This window comes from Talpa europaea (assembly GCF_964194135.1).
Source record: "Talpa europaea genome assembly, chromosome: 9".
NCBI lineage: Eukaryota > Metazoa > Chordata > Mammalia > Eulipotyphla > Talpidae > Talpa > Talpa europaea.
This window is the reverse complement of record NC_140076.1, coordinates 113,083,601-113,110,857: the sequence shown is the minus strand read 5'-3', so window position 1 is coordinate 113,110,857 and position 27,257 is coordinate 113,083,601. Positions and strand designations below refer to the sequence as shown.

At 46.2% G+C, this 27,257-nt stretch overlaps 1 protein-coding gene across 1 annotated transcript in view; it reads left to right on the top strand.

The window, feature by feature from the left end:
- Positions 1 to 26,764, top strand: part of TBX15 (T-box transcription factor 15) — a gene marked incomplete at both ends in the record, with an annotated part of 101,353 nt that extends 74,589 nt beyond the window's left edge. Inside the window, 3 exons of the mRNA XM_084244354.1 lie at positions 2,087 to 2,151; positions 15,654 to 15,751; positions 25,980 to 26,764. Of these exons, the coding sequence (XP_084100480.1) occupies positions 2,087 to 2,151; positions 15,654 to 15,751; positions 25,980 to 26,764 (948 nt within the window). The remainder of the gene's footprint in view (positions 1 to 2,086; positions 2,152 to 15,653; positions 15,752 to 25,979) is intronic.
- Positions 26,765 to 27,257: the final 493 nt, after the last annotated feature.

Sequence of the window (27,257 nt, the reverse complement as noted above, 5' to 3'; positions counted from 1 at the left end):
TGGCGTGGGTGACCCCTGCTTCCTGGAGGTGCTCACAGTGCTTTGTTCTTAGTGTAAACCTCATCTTTTTCTGGTTTACATTGTAATATTAGTGCATATGGATTCTTTTTCCTTCTAGATTATAACTTTTTTTTTGGGGGGTGACAATATACAGATAAATACTGGCTATCTGGGACGCTGTCACCAGCACCACCTGCTACATGCTTTGCACACAAAAGGCCCTTGATAATCAGTCACAACTAACCTAAGCATACTCCAGTAAGTTCTCCCAGTCTCACTTTTGAATCTCTGAAACATGTATGGAGGTGTTGTTTTTCCTAACATTTGGTGGCATTTGTCTATTAAATCTCCATGCTGGCTCGTCGGTTGAGATACAGTTCATGCGGTTTCCCTTAAACAGTGGGAAAGAGATTTTTGGCTATTTCTCCCAGATGCATGAAATAGAATGTCATTATATTTACAGGGGTCTGTGGAGGCCCCCAAAACATGGAAGCACAATCATATATCAGAAACCTCTATCATAAACGAGTTGGTCAGGATAAGCCAACTTGAAAGAGAAAATAAAATATTATAACCCCAACTTGAAAAGAAAATATGGTGTGTGGTTTATTGCTGTGGATTACGGAGCAAGAAAGAACTGATTTTAAGTCAAAAGCAGAAAAGCAGTGACAGTCTTTTAACTCAACACAGTATTTGCACAGCAGACACTGGAATTTCAAAAACCAAACCTTCAGGCCTCTGCTCTGGTCTATAAAGTAGATGTAAAATTGCCTTGGCTACATTATTAGGGCTACGTTATTAGTGTGCCATTCTAGAAGCAAGGAATGTTTAGGGGGAAAAATAACTTTGTACTTTCAAGTCAGAGTCTGTTTGTCAGAATCTCACATTGCATTTTAAAGACCTTTAAAGACTGTGGCTTTGGGAAATTCCACTCGGACAAAGTGAGAGGGAAGAGAGACTTGGAAAGATTTGCAGCTTAGGAAACAGCTATAGCAGACCTAGTGCTAAGCTCTACAATGATCAGAAATGGGAAGATGATCTTAAATAATGAGATTCCCTTCTTTCTAGAATTTCTCCCCATTGTGAGTACCTGTCCTTTTCTGGGCTCCCTAGTCCCCACCCATCTCTATTGCTCAGATGTAGTAAGTCATCAATATCTGCTTCATTCACAAAGTTATATAAAACACTCCCCTGACCGAGGTTGAAAGCAGAAATGCTAAGCTATACATGGAATTTGTGGGTGTGAGGCTTGTCCTAGTCTCAACACATGAGGGTGTATGTGTTCAACCATTGGAGAGAATGGATTAGAGAAGGACTTATGTGCTGAGTGGATGTGGGATCACCTGCCCGTCTGGGCACAGTTCCTTGTGCCAGGCTCGCCCAGCCTTATGAAGCTGCCTCTGTTTCTTCTGATTTGCTTGTGAGCCTTGGGGACTGATAAGGTGCTTTGCTTCCTGCTCCATCCATCACCTGTTTTTAGATTTTCCTCTGTGTGCAACCTTGACAAAGCCTAGCTACTTTTATGTTTTTGTAAGACCACTTGAGGTCATTCAACAATCCCTAGTGGCAGCAGAGGCACAATGCAGTGCAATGGGAAAGAAAGCCCCAGAAAGCCCAGACAACTGGCGGAGGTGGGCTGTCTGGTGTCCTGATTCCTTGCCATTGGATTGATGGGATCTACTCATTGGCTCGTTCATCCATCTGCTCCTTCATCAGCTAGCACTATCATGGTGCCACCCGTGTGTAGCGTGGACCTGGCTATTGCTCAGTTGTCCATTCTGATGGCTTTCTCTGGGCAAGTCATTTATCACCGTTTTTTGGGCAAGAAGGGTGAGTAGAGAGAGTTTACAGAGTCACATACTGGGAAAATCTTGGCTTTTAGGGAGAAGTGGATCAGGTGTGTCAGACATCTGTGTGCCAGGCCCAAGAACTATGTCAACTTCAATTTAAGTTGCACACAAAAAGGAAATGAAATAAAAACAACAGCTCTATTAACAGAGTCTTTTCGTTAATTTTCTAGGCAACCAAAAAAAAAAAAAAACTCAGTTAATATAAATATAATTCATCCTTTTTTGTTTATTTCCAGATCACCAGATTAAAAATAGACCGGAACCCTTTTGCTAAAGGATTCAGAGATTCTGGAAGAAACAGGTAAGAATAGTTGGGAAAAAACCCTCACCGATATTTCTATGATATTATCCGCCTTACTCCCGCCCTCCAAAAACCACTCGTGGCTTTTGACTTCTGGTTTTCCCATGTTATGTCACTGTGCTGACTCAGGAGGAGAGAGACAGAAAGACGATCCAAGAATTAAGCAGTTGACCCCCAAAAGCTTAAATCATAAGGTCCTTGGTTGATGCATTGTGAATAACTAGATCAAATCCTGCATGGTATTTTTCTCCCTATATCATACTTGGTAATTCAGTCACTTAAAGCCAACTTGATGGTGATTTTCATCATCAAAAAATTGTGGTTTTCTTCTGATAGGCATCCGTAGGTGGCTACAGCATCTGAGTCATCTTATTTTCTCTGGCAAGGAGATAAGAAATCATGAACAGAAACCTATGATCTTATAGAACTAAAATTTTGCTTAAAAGTTAATCATTTTTCTCTGAAAGTATTTCCAAAATATATTAGGCATTTTCTGCTTTAGTAAAATGATTTTGTGGAGCACAGCCTTTCTTCGTGACCCAACATCATCAAGATTGCTTACGATAGAATGAAATGCTTAGGAATTGCCAAAATGTCTAAGACTATTTGCTCCTATTATAAATGGTCTTAGAGACTATGGTATTTTTTTTGGTTAATTCTCTTTTCTAAATCCTCTTATCTCACCTTTCCTATATGAAATTAAAATCTGTTATTCAGGGAGAGTTAGGAGAGAACTAAAATTGCCAAGGAAAGCAGATATATCTCAGGTTATTTAATCAGAAAATTTCATTTTATATAAACCATACTGAGACAGCAAATGTAACACATATGTCTTGTAAAATACGTAAGCTTTGTGATAACTGTTTAGTGTTCAGTACTTTTTCTAATTTGGGGCAGTTCTTTACCTCTGAAGGAGGCAGGCTGTTAAGAGTCATCGTTGCTATTTTCTCTGCAAGTGTTTACAGATAAAGTATCTAGTATTGCGTTTAGAATTACCTCTTGAACTACAAAGCTCATTATATTAGAACCCAGATTTATGCTAAGAATCAGTCATGGTCATCATTTCCTCCAAAATAATTTATAAGAACCCTTTTTATGAAACCCCATTGTATATTTAAAATACACACGTTTATAGAACATTTTATTTTCCTCAGAAGTTTTCAAGGCCACGTTTATTGAGTAAAGTTCTCTTAAACTTCCAGTTTTCAGATAACAAAGTTGAATAATTTATTCTAAGTCAAGCAACTAGTGGGAGAAACACAGACAACTGCACTCCGGTCTAAAGGCTTTGCTGTTTGGTGATTCCTTGTTTAAAATAAGGCCAAGGCCTTTGTTGTCAGCATTTAGTCAGTGAAGAATGAACACCTGTCCCTTCCATTTACCTGAACATCCTCTTCTCTGAACCAGTTTCCCTTTCTGTTCAGGTCGTAGAGCATAGCTGGGGGCTGCTTCCTGTTCACTCTCTTTTAGGGATCAGTGTGCTGGGCTTATTAATGACCTTGCCAAGGATAGAGTTCAAAATAGAAGCGTCTTTCCATAAAGAAGTCTCTGGGGCATTTAAGATTTCCAGCTTGCTGTCCCTGGATAGATTTCAGGTTTCTGTGAGTTCCCAGATGTTTAAGTAAACTGTGTGTGTGGATGAGCGAGTGTGCATTTTTCTGTGGCAAGAACTTTAGCTTTATTCAAATTTGCAAAAGTTGCATGACCCAAAGTTAAGGATTTCTGCTCTACACAAAATTCTCCATCTCCAGGAACCAACTCCACTCACCTGAGTTACCTACTCTCATTTTTCCTTTCTTCCAAAACTCCAGTAGCATTTAGCATTTGTTTCTTTTCTTTATATTACTCCAGAGATTATTTTCTTGCCTTCTATTTTTTCTTCCACTTTTCCCACCCCTTATATCCTTGTTTTCCAGATAGGACTTAGAAGAGAAAATTGCAATAGATAGGCTGTGTTTACCAGCATTAGCGCTATCCTCTGGGGATTAGAGTTATTCTTGAACCTTGCCAGTAACACCACTGTGTCTTGAAGGATTTGCTGCTGGTCAGAAGTTATGATGACATCTCAGTTCAAGTGCTAAGGTCCCCCTGTCTCCTCACTGCCTCACTTGACACATCATTTGGCCCTGGTCTGCATCTGCCTGACGGCTGTGAATGTCTTACTGCTCTGGACAGTGAAGAGGCCATAGGACAGAGCTCACAGGCACGTTCTGTCCTGCCAGCTGGGTTGTTCCCTACAAGGTCTCCAGGAAAGAACTATGAAGTCTCGTTAGTCCACTCTAATGCTTCATTATTTTTCTGATAGCCTGGACATTTTTCGTTATGTCCTATCAAAATCTACAGGGCAATAATTAGAAATTATACAAGTTACCTGTGATTGAACCAGGCTTTTGTCTTATGGTCTTTCTAATCTTCAAAACAACCTGTATTTTAAAGGTGAGGAAATGGAGGCTCAGAGAGGTTAAGCAACTTTCCTAGTGTCACACTGTAAAGGTGGAGCAGAGATTAAAACCCAGATCTGCCTGACTTTGAAGCCTGTGCACTCTGTACTAACAGTTTACTTGACTTCTCTTCAACAGATGTGGATAACAGAATCCTTCTTTTAAAATCCTTCCATCTACTTTAAGAATCCCAGTCAAGTCACCCAGAACCTTCTCTTTCCAAAAGAAAACAATGCGTTTATGTTCAGCCTGTCTTCTGGACTTTTCCCCATGGCTTGGTCATCTACTTTCTATGCCCCTGTAAGTGGGAGATTTTCTAGTAAAGACCAGGAAGACAGGTTGAACTTGACCTTTCAGGTAGCAGGTGAAGCTGTGGTATAATGACACTGAAGCTCCTTGTCCCACGATGTAGGATAAATTATTAAAGATAGAAGCCATTTTTGTCCTCCAGTGCTCTGGAAACTTAGATTAAAATAAACTTGTGTGGACAAGTTCAGAGGCCCTTGAATTTTATCTTTAACATGCTCAAAATGACCTGAAGAATCACACTTTAATTCTCACTAGCTGCCTGCAGGAATTGATAAGGGTAAGAATTGTCAGTGTCATTTCGCAGATGGAAAAGATTGATGTTTGGGGAAATAGAGACTTAGTTATAAATCTCCTGGGAACTGGCGGTTCTGTGCCAGTGTCAGAACCAGGTTCATCTTCCAGCCACTGAACATATTTGTTGTCCTTCTTGTGCTAACGGAGTTCTATAAACCTAGGATCTTCCCCATGCATATGAGACATCAGATGACTCATACAGAAGAGCATGACTTGATGAGTTGCATATAAATGTACCCAAAACATACGGATTACATTTCCTTTAAAAACACATGGGCTTAAAAATTAGGGGAGAAAGTGCTTGGCCAATGTTTTTTGGTTTTGCAGAACACAAAACATTTGTGAAATACTCTGGAGTTACAGAATTTGCCAAACCTCAAACCAAAACATGTTCAGGTTTGTCGATCTCAATCCACCCCAGTGCAGTCCAGAGATTCAGGGAGGGACGTGTATGAGAGGAGACATGGGGAGGACACAGCTGCCTGCCATGCCTGCTTTCATTGCCCCAGGTGTGTCTCTCTCGGTCCCCTCAGCCTCTGACTGCAGCAGCATCGGGGTGAGCTCGGGGCAACAGTATTGTCCACCCAGTGCAAGAAGAACTTGAGGGAACAGTGCTGAGGACACTTACTTCCCATTGCTCGTACTTTAATATAAAGAGATATCCCTGGAGCAGTCCCCCTGGCTTCTAGTCCCACCCCTGCCTCCTTCGCCTTCTGGATCTGATCATTGAGACCGGGAGAGGAGAGCAGAGCCTGAGCAACTGCAGAAAGAGCACCTTGTGGACCCTTTTCGTTGTGTGCTACGTCCAGCAGAGGAGGCTCAAGTTTTGGAAGCCAATTTATATCAGGGCAGTCCAGACCACTCATTGGGCCTTTTCACCTATGACAGTCTCCAGACAATGTTACAAGCTGTAAAACTGTCCTGTGGTCTCCATTATGTCGGGCTCCTGTGTCTTTCTCAGAATCCCTTCTGAGTTCAAGAAAACGAGAGGGAATTTCACTGGGCCTCCCACAGGAGACCTGGTGCATCCACAGCCCGCCCTGTGGTGTCGCCATCGATGGAGCAGGTCCTGGTTGTCCTGCTTCTCCAGGGGAATGTCATTCACGGGCTTCAGGGTGAGGTCACCACACTCCAAACTGCACTTGTGGAATTGCTGCTTTCATTGTCACTGTCAGGTATGTGTGTGTGTGTGTGTGTGTGTGAGGTGTGAGATAGGGGAGAGTAATAGATGGTTGGTTCTTCCATAGTGGAGATACTGACATATTTGGCTTCCAGGTATGGTCTCCACAATGTAGGGAATTATTTGTACCTCGACACAGTTCCCCTTTCTAGATTTCTCAGAAGTTATGTGTCCTGAATCTGGCTTTGAGGGGCCTTGGATCAAGCATTGCCCCTGGGCACAATACCAGAGTTGCCTCTGGGTGATTTCTCCCGCCCACGGGGACTATAAATCCTTACTTTTTTTGGGGGGGGGGCGCGGGGTGGGAAGGGGGAGATAGTTTCCCCGAACTTGACATTTATTGTCCCGTGGCCAGCATTGTGGACTGGGCCTCCTCCAGAGTGTAAGCTGCTTGAAGACCGGGACTCTACCCTTGTTTGGTCTCTTTGTTTATAGTCTTCCCAGAGTGCCAGTGTGCAGGGTAAAGCAGTAGTTGTCTGCTTAGTTCCAAAATAGTAAGCAGAGTTGATGAGTGGCAGAGAAATGAAAAACCAGGTAGTCTGGAATGAGAAAGACTCGCGCCAACCCAGGGTGAGTCGGGGACAGCAATAGTGGGGAGCTAGTTGGGACACCCTCTTAGGAGACCAGGAAGAATGAGTCTATAAATAGACTTGCTTGAAGACGTAGGGCGATAGTGATTCACACTGGAGATGAATTGTTGTTGTAAGACAGCCATCTAGTCTGACTGTGGATGGCACACACACAAAGCCCTTTTGGACCCTGGGGGTGGCCTGTGCCCCCAGGCCCCCTGGAGAAGGACACCCAGCAGGTGTCAGACCTGTGAGCCCCAGAAGAGGAGGGTCCCAGAGGCTGAGCTCAAGCAGGAGGTTTGGTTGAGGAAACTCACTGAGAATGAACCGAGAGGCAAAATGGCATCTTTATGGGTGGCCACCCCAATGGAAAGCCCATTCCAAAGAGAAGACAAAGCCGAAGGGAAACAAGAGTCTCCTGCTGGAAAGTCGCCTTGGGGGCATATCTGTGCCCTGGCCTGGAGAGCCCACTGTGCTAGCCAGAGGGAGGCAGCGCCTGAGCAGATCTTACACTTCAACAGGGACAGGAAGGAGCCGATGGAGAGAGATCTCAGCCTGCAGCTAATATAAAAGCCTTGTCCCTATTAGCAGTGGCTGCCAAGACTTTACAGAGGGCCCACGTCAGCTTGGGAAATTTTATATAAATCCCAGGGATTGCCTCCAACTCAAACACATACATAAAAAAAGGAGAGGATTAAAATTATGGTGTGTCTAAAAATTGAGAGGTTCTCACAGCTTGTTTTAAAAGTGCCACCGAGTACCTGATACTGGTTGTCCCGCCTGCTCCATCATGTCCTTGACCTTGGGTTTTGCCCTTAATCGCAGCCTCTGCTGCATCTAAGACCTACCGAGGGGGCTGTCCCCTGGGATGGGGGTACCCTCCAGATGCGCCCTGCTGGCAGGGTCCCAGGAGTCACCATCGTCCCATGAAGGGCCCAAGTGGGGAGGCCCTTCTGTGCTGCTGGGGCTGGTGCAGCTTTGAAGGAGGGTTTTGTTTCTTTCTGCAGCCTACCCTTGGAGATTTGAGCCAGGACACTGGAATTCCACAACTTAGGAATTGCCAAAGGGAGCCAGTTGTGGCTCCTCTTTTATGGGGAGGCAGGTTGGTCTATATGGATAAGTCATTTGAATAAACAATGGGGCCCGCAGGAGGCAGTGTCGGAGACAGTCTGAGTGGAGCCGTGGGCTGGGAGAGTGGCTGGCGGCCAGTGTCCTTGCTGCGTGGTGTCCCTCTGCATAATGCTTCAGTGGCTCATGATCTGAGCATGGAGGCCTTCACTGCGCTGTGGGAATGGACGTACCTGCTCCTGGATGAGAATGGTCACTGAGACTAGTGCTTAACCCAAAGGAAGGACCCAGTCCCTATTGCTGAAGGGGAAGGAGTTGGGAGACGCCCTCTTAGGGAGCCACGCCGTGCCCAGGCCGTGTTCTCGAGTGAAGAGCCATTCCCTTGGGCACAGACTGTAACCCCTGCCAAGGCCCAGCCTCTCCCGACAGCCCCCCTAAAGAGTGTGCAGCCAGGAAGAGGAACCCGGGATGAGGACTGAGCAGCCCTCATGTAAAAAGGGAAAATAAGGAGGAAAGGTCAGCTGAAATTCAGCCCCAGGGCCAGGGCATCTACCTGCGATCTGAAAGAAACAGCTTTTCTCTGGGAGTCTGGGAGGAAGGGTGCAGTTGGATCTCAGTTAAAATCTGCTAGCGAGCTCTCTCTTGTAACCAAGAAACTCAAATCTTGTCTAGACCCTTATTCATGCATCTATGCAGCTGAATGTAGGAAAGTCCTGTCTTTGCAGGTCAACAATATAAAATACCCGAAGCTTCATACAATTCCACTTCATATATATATTTCTAGGCATTCAAATCACAAAGATACAAATATTAGTAATCATTTCATACAGCCTCTGTGGCCCAAGTTTTCCATTCCTATCTCTGAGTTGAATGGTCTCATCTAGCATTTCCCATTCTATGATGACAAGACTGAGTACGCCGAGGTGCCAGCTTCCAGCGCTTCCAGGCCCAGCACAGCCTGCCGGTCGGCAGCCACCCTCTGCCTTGTCATCTCCACCTCCCTGAACTCCCGCGGCCTCGTGTGTGCGCTCTGGGCCAGCGAGCTGACCACGCGCCTTCTTGCACCCGCGTGGCTTTCCAAGTGACTCCCTCACTTTCAGTCTCTATGAGAAGAAATTTTCATTTCTTCCCTAGAGTCATTGACTGTATTTTTCCAGCCAATCTCAACGTGCTCTTTCCTGGCACTCTCCTAGCCCCTGTAGACTTTGCACACTCTTTTGTTATCCCTGGCATGGGCACCATTTCGCACATCTATGGAAGCAATCAGTGCTGGAATGGGCTCCCCTTGGCTGCTGTGGTTCAAGGCTGTGGGCCCTATGCCGGCTTCTGGCTGCAGCAGCCTGCTGGACCCTCGTCTAAGTCTGGAGCAGTTGACCTTGTCCCTTGGCTTATGGTCTTCAAGGCAGTATTTAACATTTGTCTCCACGTTGTTATTTGTTCTCCCTCCTCTGTTATGAACCTTTCTGCCATTGTCTTCTGAACCATGTGGGTTTGCCAGGGAAAGTTGGCGGTGGTTTTATTATCTATGGCTCCTGCCCAGGGATGGTGTCATCTAACAGAGTGACGTCTGTTTAATGGCTAACATATTGGAGGCTGAAATATCTGCAAGATAATAAGCCCACAGAAGCTTGATAGACATGCTTTTGGTTCTGTGAGGAGAGAGAAAAGAAACAGAGTGAGGTAACATGTAGGTCCCCCCACATTCAATCCCAAGCCAGGAGACTGACAAAGCTTTGAATTCCAGGGACGTGAGAATGTTTTCTCTGGTTAGAGGTGCCAAACTGAGCAGACAGTGGGATTTCTCTTGCTTAGGTTAGACTAACTTTCATTGTTTTCGCTTATTTTGCATTGTTGTATTTAATAAATCTGCATTTATTAAGTCACAATTGGGAGGGAGCATCATCATGATTTTCACCTTAAAAATAGGGAGATTAAGGTAGGAAGAGTTATCTACCTTGGCCAGGGCCTCACTGATCAGCACAGGGTTGTAGTCTGAGCCCAGGCTGTCTGCTTCAGACCTTGTGCTTTCAAACCCCATGTTCATCTGGCCTCTGTGTGACTCAGTATTTCCAAGTTAAAGTTAGACCATTCTAGTCAAATGTAAAGAAACAAAATATTTTAGTGAGGCAACTTGTGTTGTCATGGATTTTTATTGTACTTTTTAAGGCATTGAATACTCCTTATGGACTGATATTGCTACCTGCTCAGACTTCAGGCAGGGACAGGGCCCCCAAGTTGAGAATCACTAGGTGAGGAAAGATTTTAGCTCGACTCTAAGCATCTCCAGTGGACACCCATTATTGCAAACCATTGTAAGTTACATCAGCAGCAACCAGTTCACAGAGATAGATTTATCGTGTCACCTGGAGTCACGTTTTGAATGTTTTTTTTTGACAATTTGCAAATCTCTCCATTGAGAGTTCTTTCAGAATTTCCCTGGGCAATAAATATCCCAAGGAATCTAGATGTAGGATCATCCCGAAACCAGTGAAAGAGAAAGGATGTGGAGAAGGCTTGACTTCACCTCAGTGGACTATGGACAGTAAAGATTGGAAAGTTGAGAGATGGTAATTGTATCTGAAAGAATAGCATATTCTGGCTTTTCAAATAATGGGACAGGAAGAGACAGCAAAGGGGATCAGAGACTCAGGACATCTGGGACTATTTTCAGTTCCCAGAACATGCCTTCTCTTTCATATTCTGAGTCTTTGTGTATACTGTGAACTCAACTATGACAACCCTTTCTGCAGAACATTGCCTAGAACCCTTTACTAATGATCTTAAATAACCAGTATTTTGTGTAACCTTGTGTGAGTTTTCTGGGTGTAGTGAGTACCTATTGCTGGGTGTTCTGTGCCCTCTTCCTCATATCTCCATGATAGAATCTATCACAGTTCAGAAATGAACCATTTACATATTATTCTCTTTTTGTTGAATAGGATATTTCTACAGGGCAAGTGCCCTGTGTCCTTTATGCGTCTCTATCCCCTGAATCAAGCAGGTAATTGTTTTCCTGGCTGGATGATTCTTTATGACTTAGTGATTGCATCTGTGTAGACATCCCCCAGCCTTTGACTGTCTTCTACTGAGAGATGACCAATGGTCTTACCGGTCGGTGACATACATTCCCTCTGTTACCTGTATCACCAGCAGATAGTATGGGGAAGAGTCAAAGATGAGTTAGAAAGTCAGAACTACAAGAGGAGACCAACAGAAAGGAAGAGGAAGAACAACTCTTTATCTGAAGTGAAATTAAAAGCAGAAATCTGCATTGGTGTACCACCTCGTAAGGTCATGGTGCTGAGATTGTTACAATGATCAAATATTTGCTGAGCTTCAAAGGGATGGTTCCACCAGTTTTTCATTATTATTGTTTTGGAATGAGGTTGGAAGGATATTTCTTTGCAGGTTGGCTAATTTTCCAAACCAGTTGATCTCCAGACATCATCAATTTGCAAGAGAGCTCTTTGTCTTTTTTTCCTTTCCCTTCTTTGCTCCCTCCTCTTCAACACATTCCACTGATTGGGCCAGTAAGCACACAGAAAAGTCTAAATAGAAGAGCCTGGAAGTCAGAGAGTTGACTACAGCCAAAGACCTGTACAAAGGGGTTTGGATATGGCCCCTTTTGTCACTGGAGCAAATGGGGAAAAGTGAGCAAGAGGAAGACGCTTGCCAGGTGGGTTGTCTCTGATCACAGACATCAGAGATGACACCAGGTCTCTGTACATTGGACCCAGAAAGAGCCACATGTGGAACATGTTAATGACATGCAGTTACCTGAGTCCACTTTCTTTTTCATCTTTTAGACAATGGATTCATTTTAAAGATAAAATTACGGTAAAATTTTTACACAACTAGGGTGTGATGATGATGTGTAAGTAAACAATGAGTAGCTTAGGATACACTTTGATAGACATCCAAGTGCTGAAGACATTAATGGATAGTTGGCAAGGATTCTTGCAAGACAAGATGTGGACAGCAACTTCTGGTCTCTGCTCGGGGACTCTGACTCCGCTGAAGGTCAGAAACTCCATGACCAGAAAAGAAGAAATCAAAGGAAAACTGAAACCTTCCTGCAAACAGAGAGAAGAAAGGTATAAACAGCTACAGAAGCAATTTCCAAGTGTCCAATACTTGAGAATTCATTCTGTCTTCAGAGTCTTGATTCTGCATCAAGTTGTTATTCTGAGTTTTAGGCTTAGAAAAATTTAGGGTGCTTAAAATTCATGCGAGAATGACTCAGTGGTAAAAGAGAGGATAAGCATTCATTCAACACCTGTGGATAGAGCGCTTGCCCTGTAACAGGCCTTGTGCTAAGCACCGACACATTGAAAAACATGGGCTCCCAGGTTGGCAAGCTGCGTGGAGAGCTGAGCTGTCTCGTTATCTTGCTATGTCACGTCACCAAGTCCTGGTAGACACCCCCAGCCCCCGTCAACAGTTTCATCTAGCCCTTGATTCTTCATGGAGTTTGAGGACAGCTGGGATGTGGTATATAGTAAACCAATTTAGGATTAGGATTAATTTTTCTAAAAGGAGATATGTTTTGAACTCATGAATAGATTAAGTAAAAGTGTAGGATAAATTTATGAGAGATGGCTCCACAGTGGGTAGGAATATGTGATCTTAGGTTCACAACTGCCTCACAACTCCTTCACCAAAATGGCCCTAATTGTGACAGACCCCCGGACTGGATGGACTGTGGGTGTGTCCATATGTGGTGAGTCGTGGGTTATGTTTTTTATGGCCAACGGAGGTCTTCCTGATGAGTATGTGGGGATGTCTGGCCTGGTGATGGAATCAGAGGGTAGATGCTACAGCAGAGATTTCAGCCCAAAGTCAGAAGTAACTTTCTAGGAGATCTGTCAGAAACCTGAATATCTTCCCAAAAAATATTCTATTTTTTAAATTGTACTATTTTTTGAGGAAACATTGGTTTATTACACTGTCTATGGTATAAGGGTATAGGGTGTGGTTACCCACCACACCCAACAGCAAAGCTCCCGTAATCCTCCACCACAGTCCATTGGGCTGTTCCCCTCTCTGCTTCTCACCCCCTCCCTTCCCATTCCGGTAGCCTCAATTCTACAGTAAGATCCGGAGGGTTTGTTTTAATTTAGTTCTGCCTCTTCCTTTATTTTGTTTCTTTATGTTCCACATATGAGTGAAATCATAAAGTATTTGCCTTTCTCCTGATTTATTTGGTTAAGCATAATCCCCTCCAGTTCCACATGTGTTGTCATAAATGTCAAGAGTCCATCTTTTTTATAGCTGAGTAGTTTTCCATTGTAAGAACACATGCATATATACATGCCACATCTGCCGAGTCCACTCAACGTATGTTGTTTCCACGAAAATATTGTAAGAGAGATTGATAAATATTTAAGATGTTTTCACATGATATAGAGATACATGACACCCAAGATCCTTCCAAATTTAAAAATCTTTGATTCTATAATCTAGTCTTTTAGCTGGATTTTAGATTTATATATAATGACTAAATGGTCACGATCCTATATATTAGAGTCGATTGCTTAAATAAAATCTGAATGTCTTTGCCACAGTTTTTTTTTTTTTAACCTGTGATGAAAATTAAGCCAGACTTCATTTTCCATTTCTTCAAATAAAGATAACTTTGGCAGTCTATCAGTGGATTATTGCTTCTATCACTTCAGTATGGAATGAGAAAGGTCTATGCGTTGTCTTTGAGGCAATATTTTGTCACCATCTTTGGTTCTGGTTCCTGGGAAGAATGCACTGACAGGTGAAACAATAAAGACCCTGCTGTTTGCAGTGAGATTCTTGCACCATGAAAGTGAACCCTAAGAGGTTCTGACGAGCTGCCAACATTCCAAATGAGCAATAAGGTCTAAGCCTGGCCTATCTGTTTCTTATATTCTCGAAGGCTCAGCCTGTTCTATCTGCCCATCCCTTAGGACTCTGAACTCGCTCACTGCCTGGGCACTTTCTCTCCACAAATAGTTTCGTGTACTGTGTTCAGCATTAATGTAGGGTGACTATGTGGAGATGTCTTCTATTCCTACTTTTAACAGATTAACAGCTAATAAACACCATGCAACACCCTCTCCTCTCAACCTCTTCTTAAAATACAGAGTTTGGTTTGCCAACGTCGGTGTATTTAAAGCCTCCAAGATTCCAGGGAAGACTTTAGAAAGTTAACTGTGCAAGTAAGGCCTTTCAGAGGGGAAATTTTCCGACGCAAAGAGCCAATGGTGGAGAAGTCACTCGCTGAGAAGAAACCTGAGGGGATCTTCTAAGGAAAGGATGTTTGTTCTCACTTAAATGAAAGCTTCTCACTTTGTTCTTGGCATGGAGGACAAGAGAACTCTGAAAGTGTTATCACCTGGGGCCAAGAACAGGCAGCAGAAGTTTTATCTCGAAATAGAAGTTTGTCTTTTCTAGGAGGCACACCAGGACCCTTCCAGCCTTTGCAGCGAAAGGACTTAGGCCACTCCACCTTTCTCGTCCACCCTGCCCTCCGTCCCCGAACCTCCTCCTGCACTTAGAAGTGAAGCAGTTAATAACAAACTATTAAAAGCAGCTCCAACTGCTTTGAGAATATGGGCAAACATGTGTCTGAGATATCCTGCATAATTATGTTAAGACAATACACACCAGGACCTGGTCATGTCAGAGAAGGGCGGAGAGCAGGCAGTCTGCACACAGTTCGGGGAACGCAACTTCCAGCATCCGCAAGTGAGAAGCCCGAAGCACTGTCCTTATAAAGTGCCATGTTACGTTGACTCGAGTCTGACCATCTCTGACATGTGACCCTCCAGGACCAGCTTGACCATTAGATCCCAACAGCACAGAGAAATATTTGCAGAAATGTTTTGGTCTTCTAATTGGGGGATAATTTCTGTAACCAAACTCGTTTTTTGCCTTCAGGTATTTCTTGTTGAAACAGAAACTCAAGTGTATGTGATTCCTTCCCTCTCCTTTTATCTGCTTTGTGTGTCTCTGTTGGGTTAAATTTTTTAAAGATTTATTTCTGTGTAGAAGAACTGGGGTGCAGGCCAGAGGTGTGGGGATGAGAGGATTCACTAGAGACAGAGTGGGGAGCAGAACAGGTGGATCCACTGAAATCCACTGCTGAGGGGAGCAGCGGGTGAGGCAGGAGAGGTCTGCTGTGCCATGTGGGTCAGCTCCCTGGCTGGGGATTGAACTCATGCTGCAGTGGTGATAGTGCTGAGACTTAACCCCTAGGCCACCAGGAAGGCCCCAGTTAAGAAACTTTTAAGGGTAACAGTGTGACACTAACACGGGCTGTGTCACTGCACAGCGCTAGGGAAACAGTCCACGCTGCACTCTCCTCTACCCCTGATGTTATGACTTTGACCTTTAACACTTAACGTTGCTTTTCATGTAGAGCGAACCTCCTTTGAAGATGATCAACTTGAAACTCTGTTATAGTTAGGACTTGCCTGCTGGCCATCGGGGCAGGGTTCGTGGTCTCCCCCCCCCCCCCACAGTGCTGTATCTCCTGCAGCTGGTGTCCTCCACACTCACTGCCCCACCCTGACAGACTTGCCGTGTCCACGTGTCAGGAAAATCGCCTCAGGGTTTTTAACTTACTGGGGTTACTTACAGTTGCGTTCACTTGCTTTTCCTTCTCCCCAGGACTGGCCTGGAAGCGATCATGGAGACATACGCCTTCTGGAGACCCCCCGTGCGCACCCTCACCTTTGAGGACTTCACCACCATGCAGAAGCAGCAAGGTAAGGCCTCTGCTTTGTGACACAGCCACGAAGGGAGTGGGACCGGAACTGAATACAGCATGTCCCATCCCAGGCCCAGCAGTGGGGTACATGGAATCTTCTAGAATGAAGAGAACTCGGTAGCTACAGATTTTTTTTTTTTTTAATAGAGGCATGCTTTATTTATTTAGTTTGTTTGTTTATACATGCACTGGGTACAGTCAGAAGCTCGGGAGGGTGAGAGAATTCACCAGAGCCAGAGCAGGGAGCAGAACAGGCAGAAGGACCGAAGTACACTGCTGAGGGGAGCAGCGGGCGGCAGGAGAGGTCTGCGCACCATGTGGGACCCTCCTCTGGTGGCCAGGGAGCAGCCGGGGATCGAACTGGCGCCGCAGAGGCTGCGGGCAGCTTCGCAACCCAGCGCTCAACCACTGCGCCACCGGGGAGGCCCAGGTAGCTACAGATTTAATGAAAGCATCTCCACTTGTGCAGACAAGCTGGTCCCAGTAGCAGCATTTCACCTGGCGCTTAAAACTATCCCCCTGTCCGAAAATCAAGGTGATAGGTTCCTAATTACGAGCGTGATGAAATAAATATTTTGATCACGAAGCATTCACATAACTCTTGGTATTTGAAGAGATCTTCGTAATACTTCACGTATTCCTCCAGGCAGCCTTTGGGTTTTCTTATTCTAGTTCTGTAGAGGTGAGAAGCTTAATTGCAAACAACAGGAATTAAGGTCCCACTGTGAGCAGGGGCCGCGCAAGCCTGTCTGAATTTTCCACCCCGGGCTCCCTCCTGTTTTGCTTATGTGGAAATGGACCAGGTGGACCTTCCAGTGTCCCCCACCCGCCACCCCCAACACACACATGCATTATTTTGTGCTTATCTTCCAATTTCTAATCTCCTTTCCCTTGTAGCTCAGGTTGGAAGAACCTGAGACCAGACGTGCACATGGCCAGTGGGCTGGTGTGAGTCCCTTTCCTCAGCCAGCGGCTGTCCCAGGGTAGGGCCCACTGACCTGGTCCCCGAAGGAAAACTCCCAAGCAGGTGCTTTGTGAGTCTCCCTCTGCAGCCTTCTCAGTCCCCAAAGTGACAGTGGTCAAGATGACAGATCGGTTTACTCGGTTCCATCAAATGACCATCATTAATAGAATCTGAATTTTAGAATTTGTGACTGTGATGGGGGCCATTCTAGGACTTGATCATATATAACATTTTCCTTTTAGGGAAGCTTCTAGCAGTTTTCACACTGACTTAGGTTTGTAGCCTAAGTGAATGAAATCGTTCAGGACTTAAAATGAGTGCAGTGGTTAAAAGCATAGACTGGAGTCACACAAGTTGGGTTAATCTCTTACCAACCTCCTTCCTAGCTTTGTGACCTTGGTCAAGTCCTTCATCCTTTCTGACACTTTTTCATCTGCAAAATGGTAAAGGATTAAATGAACTAGGGCATAAAAAACACGGTGGCACCCAGTACGTGCGCACTGTCACCATCAGCATCCTCTCCTGCATCCCTCTTTTGTCATCTCTTGGATACCCAAGGGGAAGATGCATCAGGGACAGGAGATATTGTTTTTCTGATGATTAGTTATTGAAAACTTGATAGACCATTCATCTTCACAGGGATCAGTTCAGGCAAATGATCCAGAATTTCCATCTCTTTATTGCTCTCTTTTTTTTGGAGGAGACATGGAATTTCTTAGGAAGTGACTTGCTCCCCATAATGTCGTGATAGAAGCAAGGCCAGTACATATTCAGGGTGTGACCACTGCTCTGAGTCTTTCATATCCCGTGGGAGGCAAAGGTTTTATGGGAGTCAGGAAATCTGGGTCCTCATCTTTCATGATTGTTAACTCTGTATCACCTGGATCAAATTACTTCTACTCTGAGACCCTGTTTTCTCACCTGGCAAAGAGGCCATTCATGTAAACACGTCTTATAAACGAAGATGTGACATGCAAAGCCACTTGAGTCTATTTATTTCTTAGGTGACGTCTTGTTTATCTGCCCCGTTGACTTTCCAAGCTCTAGCTAAGCACAGCTATGTCTCATGGAGGATGGTGCTGGAAGACTGACAGGGATGTTGTCAGTTTCCAAGTCCAGCATTAATGGCAACATCATGTTCACTGCTGTGTCCCCAAAGTGACCACAGGGTCTGGTGCCCAGGAAGCGCCTGATGAACAATGAATGAGGCTACTTGATGGCATTGTGGCCTAGGTAGGAAGGGTCACTGGCTGATGACATCTTGGAGCATGACCTCCTAATATGTTTGTGGATATGAGGTGGAATAATCTTTGGGAATGGTAACTCGTATTTCACAAGCACATGGGACTATGGGCAGGCACAGACGCTGGGATCCTGACACAACTGCTCAAGTTTCATGGAACTTCTACTGAAAATTTACTGATATGAAGACCTATTGTTGACACTTTGAAAGCAATGCTCTCAGAGAAACTGAGAAACATCACAATTATTCAGTGACTCCCTTTTTTATTGGTGCAGGGATGAGAGTGGAATTATTGGATTCATATGGGAGTGGGGAAGCCAAGACTCCACTAGACAGTTTAATTGGAATACATTTTTGAACTATACACTGAACTTGATCCAGATTCTCATTATTGAAAAATATGCAGCTTGGTTTCTTGATGTTAAGGGATGTAGAAGTAACTTCACCCATCCCTCTCCCCTTAAGAGCTAAGAGTTCCAGTGACTCTGGACAGGATCACTCATAACATGAACTCAGGAGACATAGCTATTGGATTGAACTGTCTTGTGTCACCAGGAGAGTGTGGTGGACTTCTAGTGGGAACCTCAGTGGCCAGTGGATTTTTATAATAATTCCCATTTAGTGAGGACAGTATTAGCAGTGCAGGCATCAAACTTCAGATCCAAACATGACTAATTCACCCAGGTGTTCACATCGCCTCATTGCTTCAGCCACGTGACTATCTGGCCTGTCAAGTGTGCAATCATCTGACATTTTTGTGCTGAGATGGAGGCCGGGTCAATCATTCTGCTTGGATGTGGGTGGGATGCTTTTTTTAACCTTCCCTTGCTGTTGTTTGAATTTCTCATTTGTTAAGACCCACATGTTAATAAAACTTCAAGGAAAGCACATAGGAGAATTAACCACATTTTTGCACAAACTTAAATCCTTCTGTTTTTAAAAGCATATTGAGTAGAGTGTTTAGTTGTTTTCTCATCTGGAGAAGAATGTATGGGAGTCATTATTGTGCCTTTTACATAAAAAGATACTGAGGCACAGAGAAGCCTAGAAGCATAGTTGAAGTTAACTGGTGGCAGAACTAAATGGAGAACTTCAAAGCATATCTCCCACTTGACAGGGCAGGCTTCTTACCCCAGGCCACATTACCTTTCTTCATTCCTGCTAGGGATTTACTTGAGCATTAGCCCAAATAGGTGCCAATTTAATTTCATGAAGCCCAGGGTCTGGTTTTACCTTCAGAGACTTTCATTTAGGATCAGCAAGGGAGTTCATACATCTGGAGAATCTAGAGATAGAAATTGTATATTTGAATATTGCCGGTGTCAGGAACAAAATGCACAAGTCAGGGAAGTTGACTGAGACAATACAGACACGTGAGAAAAAAGAAAATATTTTGAAGACGCGAGGTTAATGACAGCCAAGTTCAACCTGTTGTTCAAATGATGCTGTTTCTGATAAAGACACTATTTATATGGTCAAAACTGAGTGTTTTGTGAATGGGTGTCTCCAAGTGATGTGATAGCTGAAGCTCCCTGCACCAGTGAGACCAGAGCTGGCAATGCCACCTGGAAATGTCATTGACAGATGTCCTTCTTCTTGACCATTAGCAGACGTCACGGGACCAGATTTTAATGCCATTGGATGTTTTAATGTTTGTCAGGGAGTTAGAGAGTTAGGATGATGAGGTCTCTGTTGGTCTGGGGTTTTCATCTGTTCAATTCGCTTAGGGAGAGGGATCAGATACTGAACAAGTGGAAGGTTGGGAACAGAGGGCAGAGCAGTGTACCGTAGGGTCACTGCAGTGATTCAGACAGTGGGTTACACAGATGTCACTTATCACTTGGCTAAGGGTAATGCCCCTGAGAAGCTCTGGAGAGGGATGGGGGAGTTTGTCAATTCAACCCACTAAGACAGTTATTTTATTTTTTAAAGATTTATTTATGCATACAAGAATGGGATGTAGGCCAGAGGTATGGGGGTGAGAGGATCCACCAGAGACAGAGTGGGGAGCAGAGCAGGTGGATTCACTGAAATACACTGCTGAGGGGAGCAGCGGGGAGACAGGAGAGGTCTGCTGCTCCATGTGGGTAGCTCCCTGGTTGGGGATCAAACTCATGCTACAGTGGCTGGTGATAGCTTGATAGCGCTGAGACTTTACCCCTGCACCACCAGGGAGGCCCTAAAACAGTTATTGATTACATTTTCTATTTTGTTCCCAGAGTCCTTAATGCTCAATGTGACCAAACATGAGTGCCGGCGCCCCCTCCTGGGGGTGGACACCCGGGTCCACCTCTCTGCCACATTCCCCCACCTACCCTATCCAGCTGGGAACAGATTTTCAAAACCACCTGCACTTCTCATTCCCCTGGCTTCCCGTGGCTCCAAGCTTTCATCTTCCCACCTGAATTCACCCTGGGGCTCCCCGTGGTGGGAGCACAGCTGCCAGCAGCCCTGGACCTACATCTTTCTAGGTTTAAATGTGATGGAAAGGCCACGCTCCTCTCTCCTAAAGTTTCTAGTAAAACCTCTCTAGGTCTCATCGGCTCTAATTGGGTCTCTCCTGAAGCAATTATAGTGGTGGGGAAAGAACAGGATACTTGGATTTCCCAAGCCCCAATCACATGCTTCCCCTCGAGTGAGAGGTGAGAGTCGGAGAGGGGTTGTTCCCAGTGCGAAAATCAGGTACGAGCGCCAGGACAGAGGACAGTTGCTTGTACATGGCCATAACAGCAGATGAGCAGCTGTGCACCCCGCAGAGCAAGTTAACAGAAAGTGATGACATGGCGGCACCACCTCGAGAACATGGTGGGTGCGGACAGAGGCCAACCCCAGAGGACCAGTTAGAAAGTGGGTATGTGGTGACTATATTAAAAACTATTTTAAAGGGAAATGACTTGGATCTATGCCCATCATTAAACTTGATGAAGAAGGAGGCCCCTGGGCTCATTCTAAGGTCAAAACCATGGGATCCTGTTGACACCACCCTGAATGTTTTACATTTGCGTGTTGAGAAGGATGAGCTTGCAACTCAGGGTTACTCCTGCACTGGAGTCCACAGAGCTGTGTTCATTTCTACCCACTTCTCTGAGGGCCGTGTAGAGGAAGCTGACTTTTTTTTTTTTTTTTTGAGATAAAAATATCTTTAACACCCATATTGAAAATATGAACACCCAGCTACTTACCAGCCATATTTAAGCAGTATTGATTTTGCTTTGAGTAATTAATTTTTTTACCTCACTGTTCAGTTTTGGACAGTTTTGGATTTGTCCCCAGAGGTGTCATTCTCCTAGTTCTTCCATCATTTATGGTGGAACCGAACAAGGGTCAAGAAAGAGTGAAAACCATAGGTCTGAGGATGCTGACATTCTACCTTGGCTTGCCTGAAAGCCTCAAAGACTTTTCGAGAACACACGGTGAATCAGCTCTCCTCAGGGGCAGATGCCATCGAGTTATGTGAGAGAAGCGTCTGGCGAGTGGAACTGAGTAATTACATGGAAATTTATTCTTTACCGACTCAGATGGGGTTTTGTTTTACTGTTTTTCAATTTAGTGAAGGAAAAAAGCACCACGAAATAAGCCCAATAGGAAACTGGACGTGGAAACCTCTGAATTACAATCTGGAAGTGATCAATTGAAAGATGCAAAAGCCAGCAGACTTGGTATTCAGGATCTTCACGGTCACATTTAACTGTCTTCATGGTACACGGGAATATTCTAGGCTATTTTCCTCATGTGGGATCACTGCTAAACATGTATTTTGGGGGGTTATTTTGGCTGTTTACCATGAAGATTGGAGCAAGTGTATGTCAGATATGAATTTTACTGAGTGCTTCTTCACGTTGGTCCAGGGGTGAAAATACAGTGCAGGGAGGTGGAGCTGTGTAGGGCGGTATTGCCTGCCCCATGCCCTGGAGGCTCCTCCAGCTGCCACACATGGGCATCTGGCTCTGACTTAACACTCGCCAGTGTGTGGTGAGGCCAAGGCTCACCTCTGCAGATGGAGGCTGGACCTGACAATCATCCTGAGTAGAACCCATTGCCCCAAGATTTCTTTCTCTTTCCTTCAGTCCTTCACTCATAGAAGGAAAGAAAAAAGAGATATTTAATGTCTGTGTGTGCCTTTGTGATATATATCATTTATTTCTCAAAGCATCCCTCCAAGGTAGATACTCATACCTCCATTGATATGACCAAGGAATGTGAGCGGCTGCCTGGTCAATGTCCCATGGTCAGTAAGATAATTGGGGTCAGACCTGGATTTGTCTGACTCTGTAGTCCATGCTCACCCATTAAGTCAAGTTTAAATCAAGTCTGTTAGCACAGATCCGGCAGGTACAGAGCACAGAGGGAAGGAGGAGCTATGCAGGTAAGGGAGGTGGCCCATGGCCTGACCTCCCTCTCAACAACAGTTCTCCTGTGATGAGAGATTTCTAGTCAGCCAAGTGTTGGAATGTGAGGGAAGGTAGACCACCTCTTTATGCCTCTTTCGTGCCTGGCTGCCATTCCCAATCTTGCTCAACAGTTGACAAGCTGTTAGATCATAACGGAGTCAAGAATTCTCAGTATCTCCATTTGCTCCGTGGCAAAATGAATACCATAGTCTTCTCTCTACGTGGACTTTGAAAAGCAGCTATGTGTATTAAGTGCATACGAGCATGTCTTCAAAGTGCATGGAAGCAATGTGAACTTCTCTTGGATAGACTTACTCTCCCCCTTCAAAAACTCGTTCATATGGGGGCTCCCCACCCCCCTCCAAAACTCAGCAGGCCACCAAGTCTTGCTTCCAGTGAGTGTCATTTGAAAGCCAGAGCAAGCTGACTACAAACTTTTTAACATGTGCCTCTCATCTGCTTTGCAGAAATCCCTGTTACTTGTTAATAGTTCCCTTCTCCCTTTTTTTGTAGTGAAACCAATTGAGGCCTTAAATCAGTACCAGTCGTTCTGTCCTGAGCCACCCGAGAAAACCCTTTAGCATTGTAAGAAGTCATCTATCTGCTCCCTCCTGCATTTCCTGCTGCAGGGCTGGGCCAGTGCCCACATGGCATCCCTGCACAGGGCACCGCAGAGTGCTGCCCTGGGGTCTCCGGGGGACACGTAGAAGCCAGAACCGGGAGGGCCAGGACAGACTCCCAAAGAGAGGAGACCAGATACATAGCCCACAAACACGACTCTCTCCACAGCTGGAGTCTAGTTTCTCCATTTATGTCATAGCCCTCTTTCGCCGAAGCTTGTTCGTGGCATTGAGGGCAGAAGGCGGGGCGGGGTGGTGGGGGGACATGTATCAGATGCCTTGGAGAGAAGCCAGAAGCTTGCTTCCCAGAAGGCGCTCGGCAGACCGCTCAGGGGTTCACACACAAGCAGCAGGATATGATCTTCCTCCTCGTTCTGGCTTCCCCTTCTAGAACTCGTCCATTGTATTAAAATAACTCCTTGGAAAGCACTTGCTATTGGCCATAGCATAAATGTAATATTCAGACAGATCCACTTCTGAGAAGCACAGAAACTGAAGCCCATCGATTTGAACTCTGATTTCACAGATGCGAATTGAGAGTCGCCGCCTCGCCTGTGGTCACGACCGTGACAGCGGCATTGGCCTGGAGCTGGGCTGGGTGCTCCTCTTACCCAGGCCAGCCGCTGACCGACTTCTCCCAGGGGTATTTGTACTAGTGGCTTTTCCCAATTTGTGGAATAAACATTTATTTTTCCCCCTCTTAACGGAAACTTAGGCATGAACAGGGATCATATTTCCTGAAATGACTCTAAAATCAGCAGTTTATTTGTATCTAAATCCACTTCTACCTTGGAATTTCTTTGGGGAAATTCTTTTCACCAAGGAAGAGATGATGTTCGTTGGACAAATTTAACTCTGACGAAATCTAACCCAGAAGAAATGATGGACAGGAGCTAAATTTGTACTTCTGCCACCAAAATCACTACCCCGCCTGTGGCTGTAGGCTGAGCCCGCTCCACCCCCACTTAAAACTTGCCAGCGGGTTCCTCTCTGAGGTGTGTGCCTCCCGGCGTGCCCTCCTGGGCCTTCACCCTTCACTCCAGGGTGGCTTCTTTGAATCCCGACTGGGCTGGGATGCTGCTGGTTCCCTTCACGTTTTCCTCACTGTGGAAAACCTGCTCTTTTGCACTTAAAATTCCCTTGCCCTTCCATAGCAGCTCAGGTTTGAAGAGTCCCAACAGGAGTCGTGGGTGGTGCCATGTCCCATGGGGAATAATAATGCTCAACAGTTCTGGGGAAGCCCCAGCCTGAAGGAGGAATTCCATGTGGCAGGTTCCCTAAAGAAGACAAAATGGCTGGAATTTCTGGAATTCAAATGGAAGGTCCCGCAGCCCCAGCTCTCACTGTCTTTAACTTCTAATGGGCGAGACAGGGCATGGAGGCCGTTGCTGCTTCCTAGCCCTGGGTCTAGCCCTAGGCCTTTCCTGACTTGGGATGGTCATCTTTGGCCTTCTAGAGCTAGCTGGGAGCAAACCTGAAGTAGGCTGTGTTGAACTGACCCTTTGTTGGTGCATCAGCCACCAAACCTGTTCTAACAGCCACATGCCATCTGTTCGCTCATTTCAAGTATAGACCCAGGGATTATCACAGAGGGAGGGGAGCTGGAGGCCCTCTGACCCGAAATGTGCTTCCTGTAGCAGCAGCACCAGCCACATCTGGGGACTTACTAGAAATGCAGATTCTGATCCTCTTAGAATTCTATCAGAATCAGAATTGAACGCTGGAGGTGCAGCCATCTGGGGTCTATCAAGTCCTCCAGGTGATTCTCACGGACACTCAGGTTTAAGACTCACCACTCTGGGCACTTTGAAGTAAGGAGTTTGGGATTTGTGTCTTTGATGCTCGACCCTGCCTGCATGTGAGGGTCACTGGGGGGGCTTTAACATACTGTGGATACGGAGGTTCCATGCCCAGAACCAGGCACTGAGGCATTTTTTTATTCCAGCTTGAGAACCACTGATCTAACTCAATCTCTCATCTCTAAATACAGAACTCGAAATCCAAAGCAGCTGAGCCATATGCCAGAGTCGCACTGGGGTGTAGTGTGGCAGTGCTGAGCAGAACCCCGACACCCGATATCACAGCCTGTTGGACTCTTTTCTGTATAAACGTCTATAATCCAAGGCCACATGCACGATTTTTGTCCCCATCGCTGAGACGGGGCTGTTCGGAAGGGAGGGAGCAGAGCTGCTGGGTCACGATGGTTTAGTTCCAGATTAGTCTTGCTATATTCTAGCCTAGTTCTTATAATTGTGCTCATAATGTCTTTCATATGCCAGAACTTCAGTCCCATAGGCGGAACTTCCTACCTGGGCCTCTCTGTTCGGCCCTCCCAGGCATTAACCTTGACCTGGCATCTTGCCCCAGCCCTGATTTCCTCTGAAATTAAGGTCCTGCTCTGCTCTCCTATGTTTTTGGCTGGAGGACTAAATATGATGACATCGCAGCGGTCCCTGGTTAAAACACACATTTAATGCATTGTTCACTGAGAATAGAAAAAGTTGAGCTCATGGATTTTAACCTGATTACCAGAGGTCTTAGTGGAAAGTGAATTGGATGGTGAGAAGAGGCCAAGGGAGTATCGGAAGGCTGATTTTTATTTTATGAAAAACAAGACTTACCAGGAATTTTACACGGAGAAACAGGAGTTGGGTGCTCCTCTGACCCAGGCCGGCCGCTGCCCGACTTCGCCCAGGGGTATTGACAATCGTGGCCTTTCTCTCTCTTGTTGTTATTGTCACCTTCCTGGTCCAGTGTCACCGAGCGTGTGTGTGTGTGTGTGTCTGTCTGTCTGCCATGTGTCTCCGTGTCTGTGTGTCCTTTTGCACGGGCACGGGAGTGTCACTCGGCAGGTCTGCTGAGTGAAGACAATGCCATGGTTCTGTAAGACGCAGCCCGCGGGCCGCCCTTGGCCATCCGACGGTCCCCCCTGTGGGACTCGAGCCTGGCTCCGACAGACTCACTGTAACCGGCTGCTGCCTCAATCATTTTCGTGGTTTATTTTTCAGGGGGCAGCACCGGCACTTCCCCAACCACCTCCAGCACCGGGACACCATCGCCTTCGGCTTCTTCTCACCTTCTCTCTCCATCCTGTTCTCCCCCAACCTTTCATCTGGCCCCCAACACTTTCAACGTGGGCTGCCGGGAGAGCCAGCTGTGCAACCTGAACCTCTCTGATTATCCACCCTGTGCCCGAAGCAACATGGCCGCGCTGCAGAGCTACCCGGGGCTGAGTGACAGTGGCTACAACAGGCTCCAGAGTGGCGCTGCCACGGCCACTCAGCCCTCCGAAACCTTCATGCCTCAGAGGACTCCATCCCTGATCTCAGGAATACCGACGCCACCCTCCCTGCCCAGCAACAGCAAGATGGAAGCCTATGGTGGCCAGCTGGGGTCCTTCCCCACCTCGCAGTTCCAGTACGTCATGCAGGCGGGCAACGCGGCCTCCAGCTCCTCCTCGCCACACATGTTCGGGGGCGGCCACATGCAGCAGAGCTCCTACAACGCCTTCTCTCTCCACAACCCTTACAACCTGTACGGATACAATTTCCCCGCGTCTCCCCGGCTAGCTGCTAGCCCGGAAAAACTGAGCGCCTCTCAAAGCACTTTACTCTGCTCTTCTCCTTCCAACGGGGCCTTCGGAGAGAGGCAGTACCTGCCCACGGGCATGGAGCACGGCATGCACATGATCAGCCCGTCGCCCAACAACCAGCAGGCCGCCAACGCCTGCGACGGCCGGCAGTACGGCGCCGTGCCGGGCTCCTCGCCCCAGATGTCCGTGCACATGGTGTAGCGGCCCGGCCGCCACGGAGCCCTGCAGCCGAGGGCCGAGGCTCCACGGACAGACCCCCCGAAAGCCCAACACCTTTGAAAAACAGGAACTGTGTCCCGTTCCTTTCATGTCTGGAGGAGAAAACCATGCACCCAACGACAAGAGACTCTGAGCCACTGGAGGATGCTTGGGGCGCATCATCTCCCACTCGTGGCCGTGCGCCCGCCCCCTCGGACCCGAGTTCTCCAGATCAGCATCTGCTCCAGCGTGGCCTTCGAAGAGACTGAATACTCCTTTTATAACCATGTTAAGGGAGATGCTAGCATGCAGCAGCCGGGAAGAGTTACCCCCACACATACAGGCGCCACGAACATACGTGGATACACGTGTGCACACGTTCACACTCACATGCACAGACACGCATGCATGCCGGCGGGAGACTGGGCGAGCTCCGTGCGGGGAGGCCCGGAGTGGGCGCTTTCACGGGAGTCTGTGTGCGACACAGGATGGACTA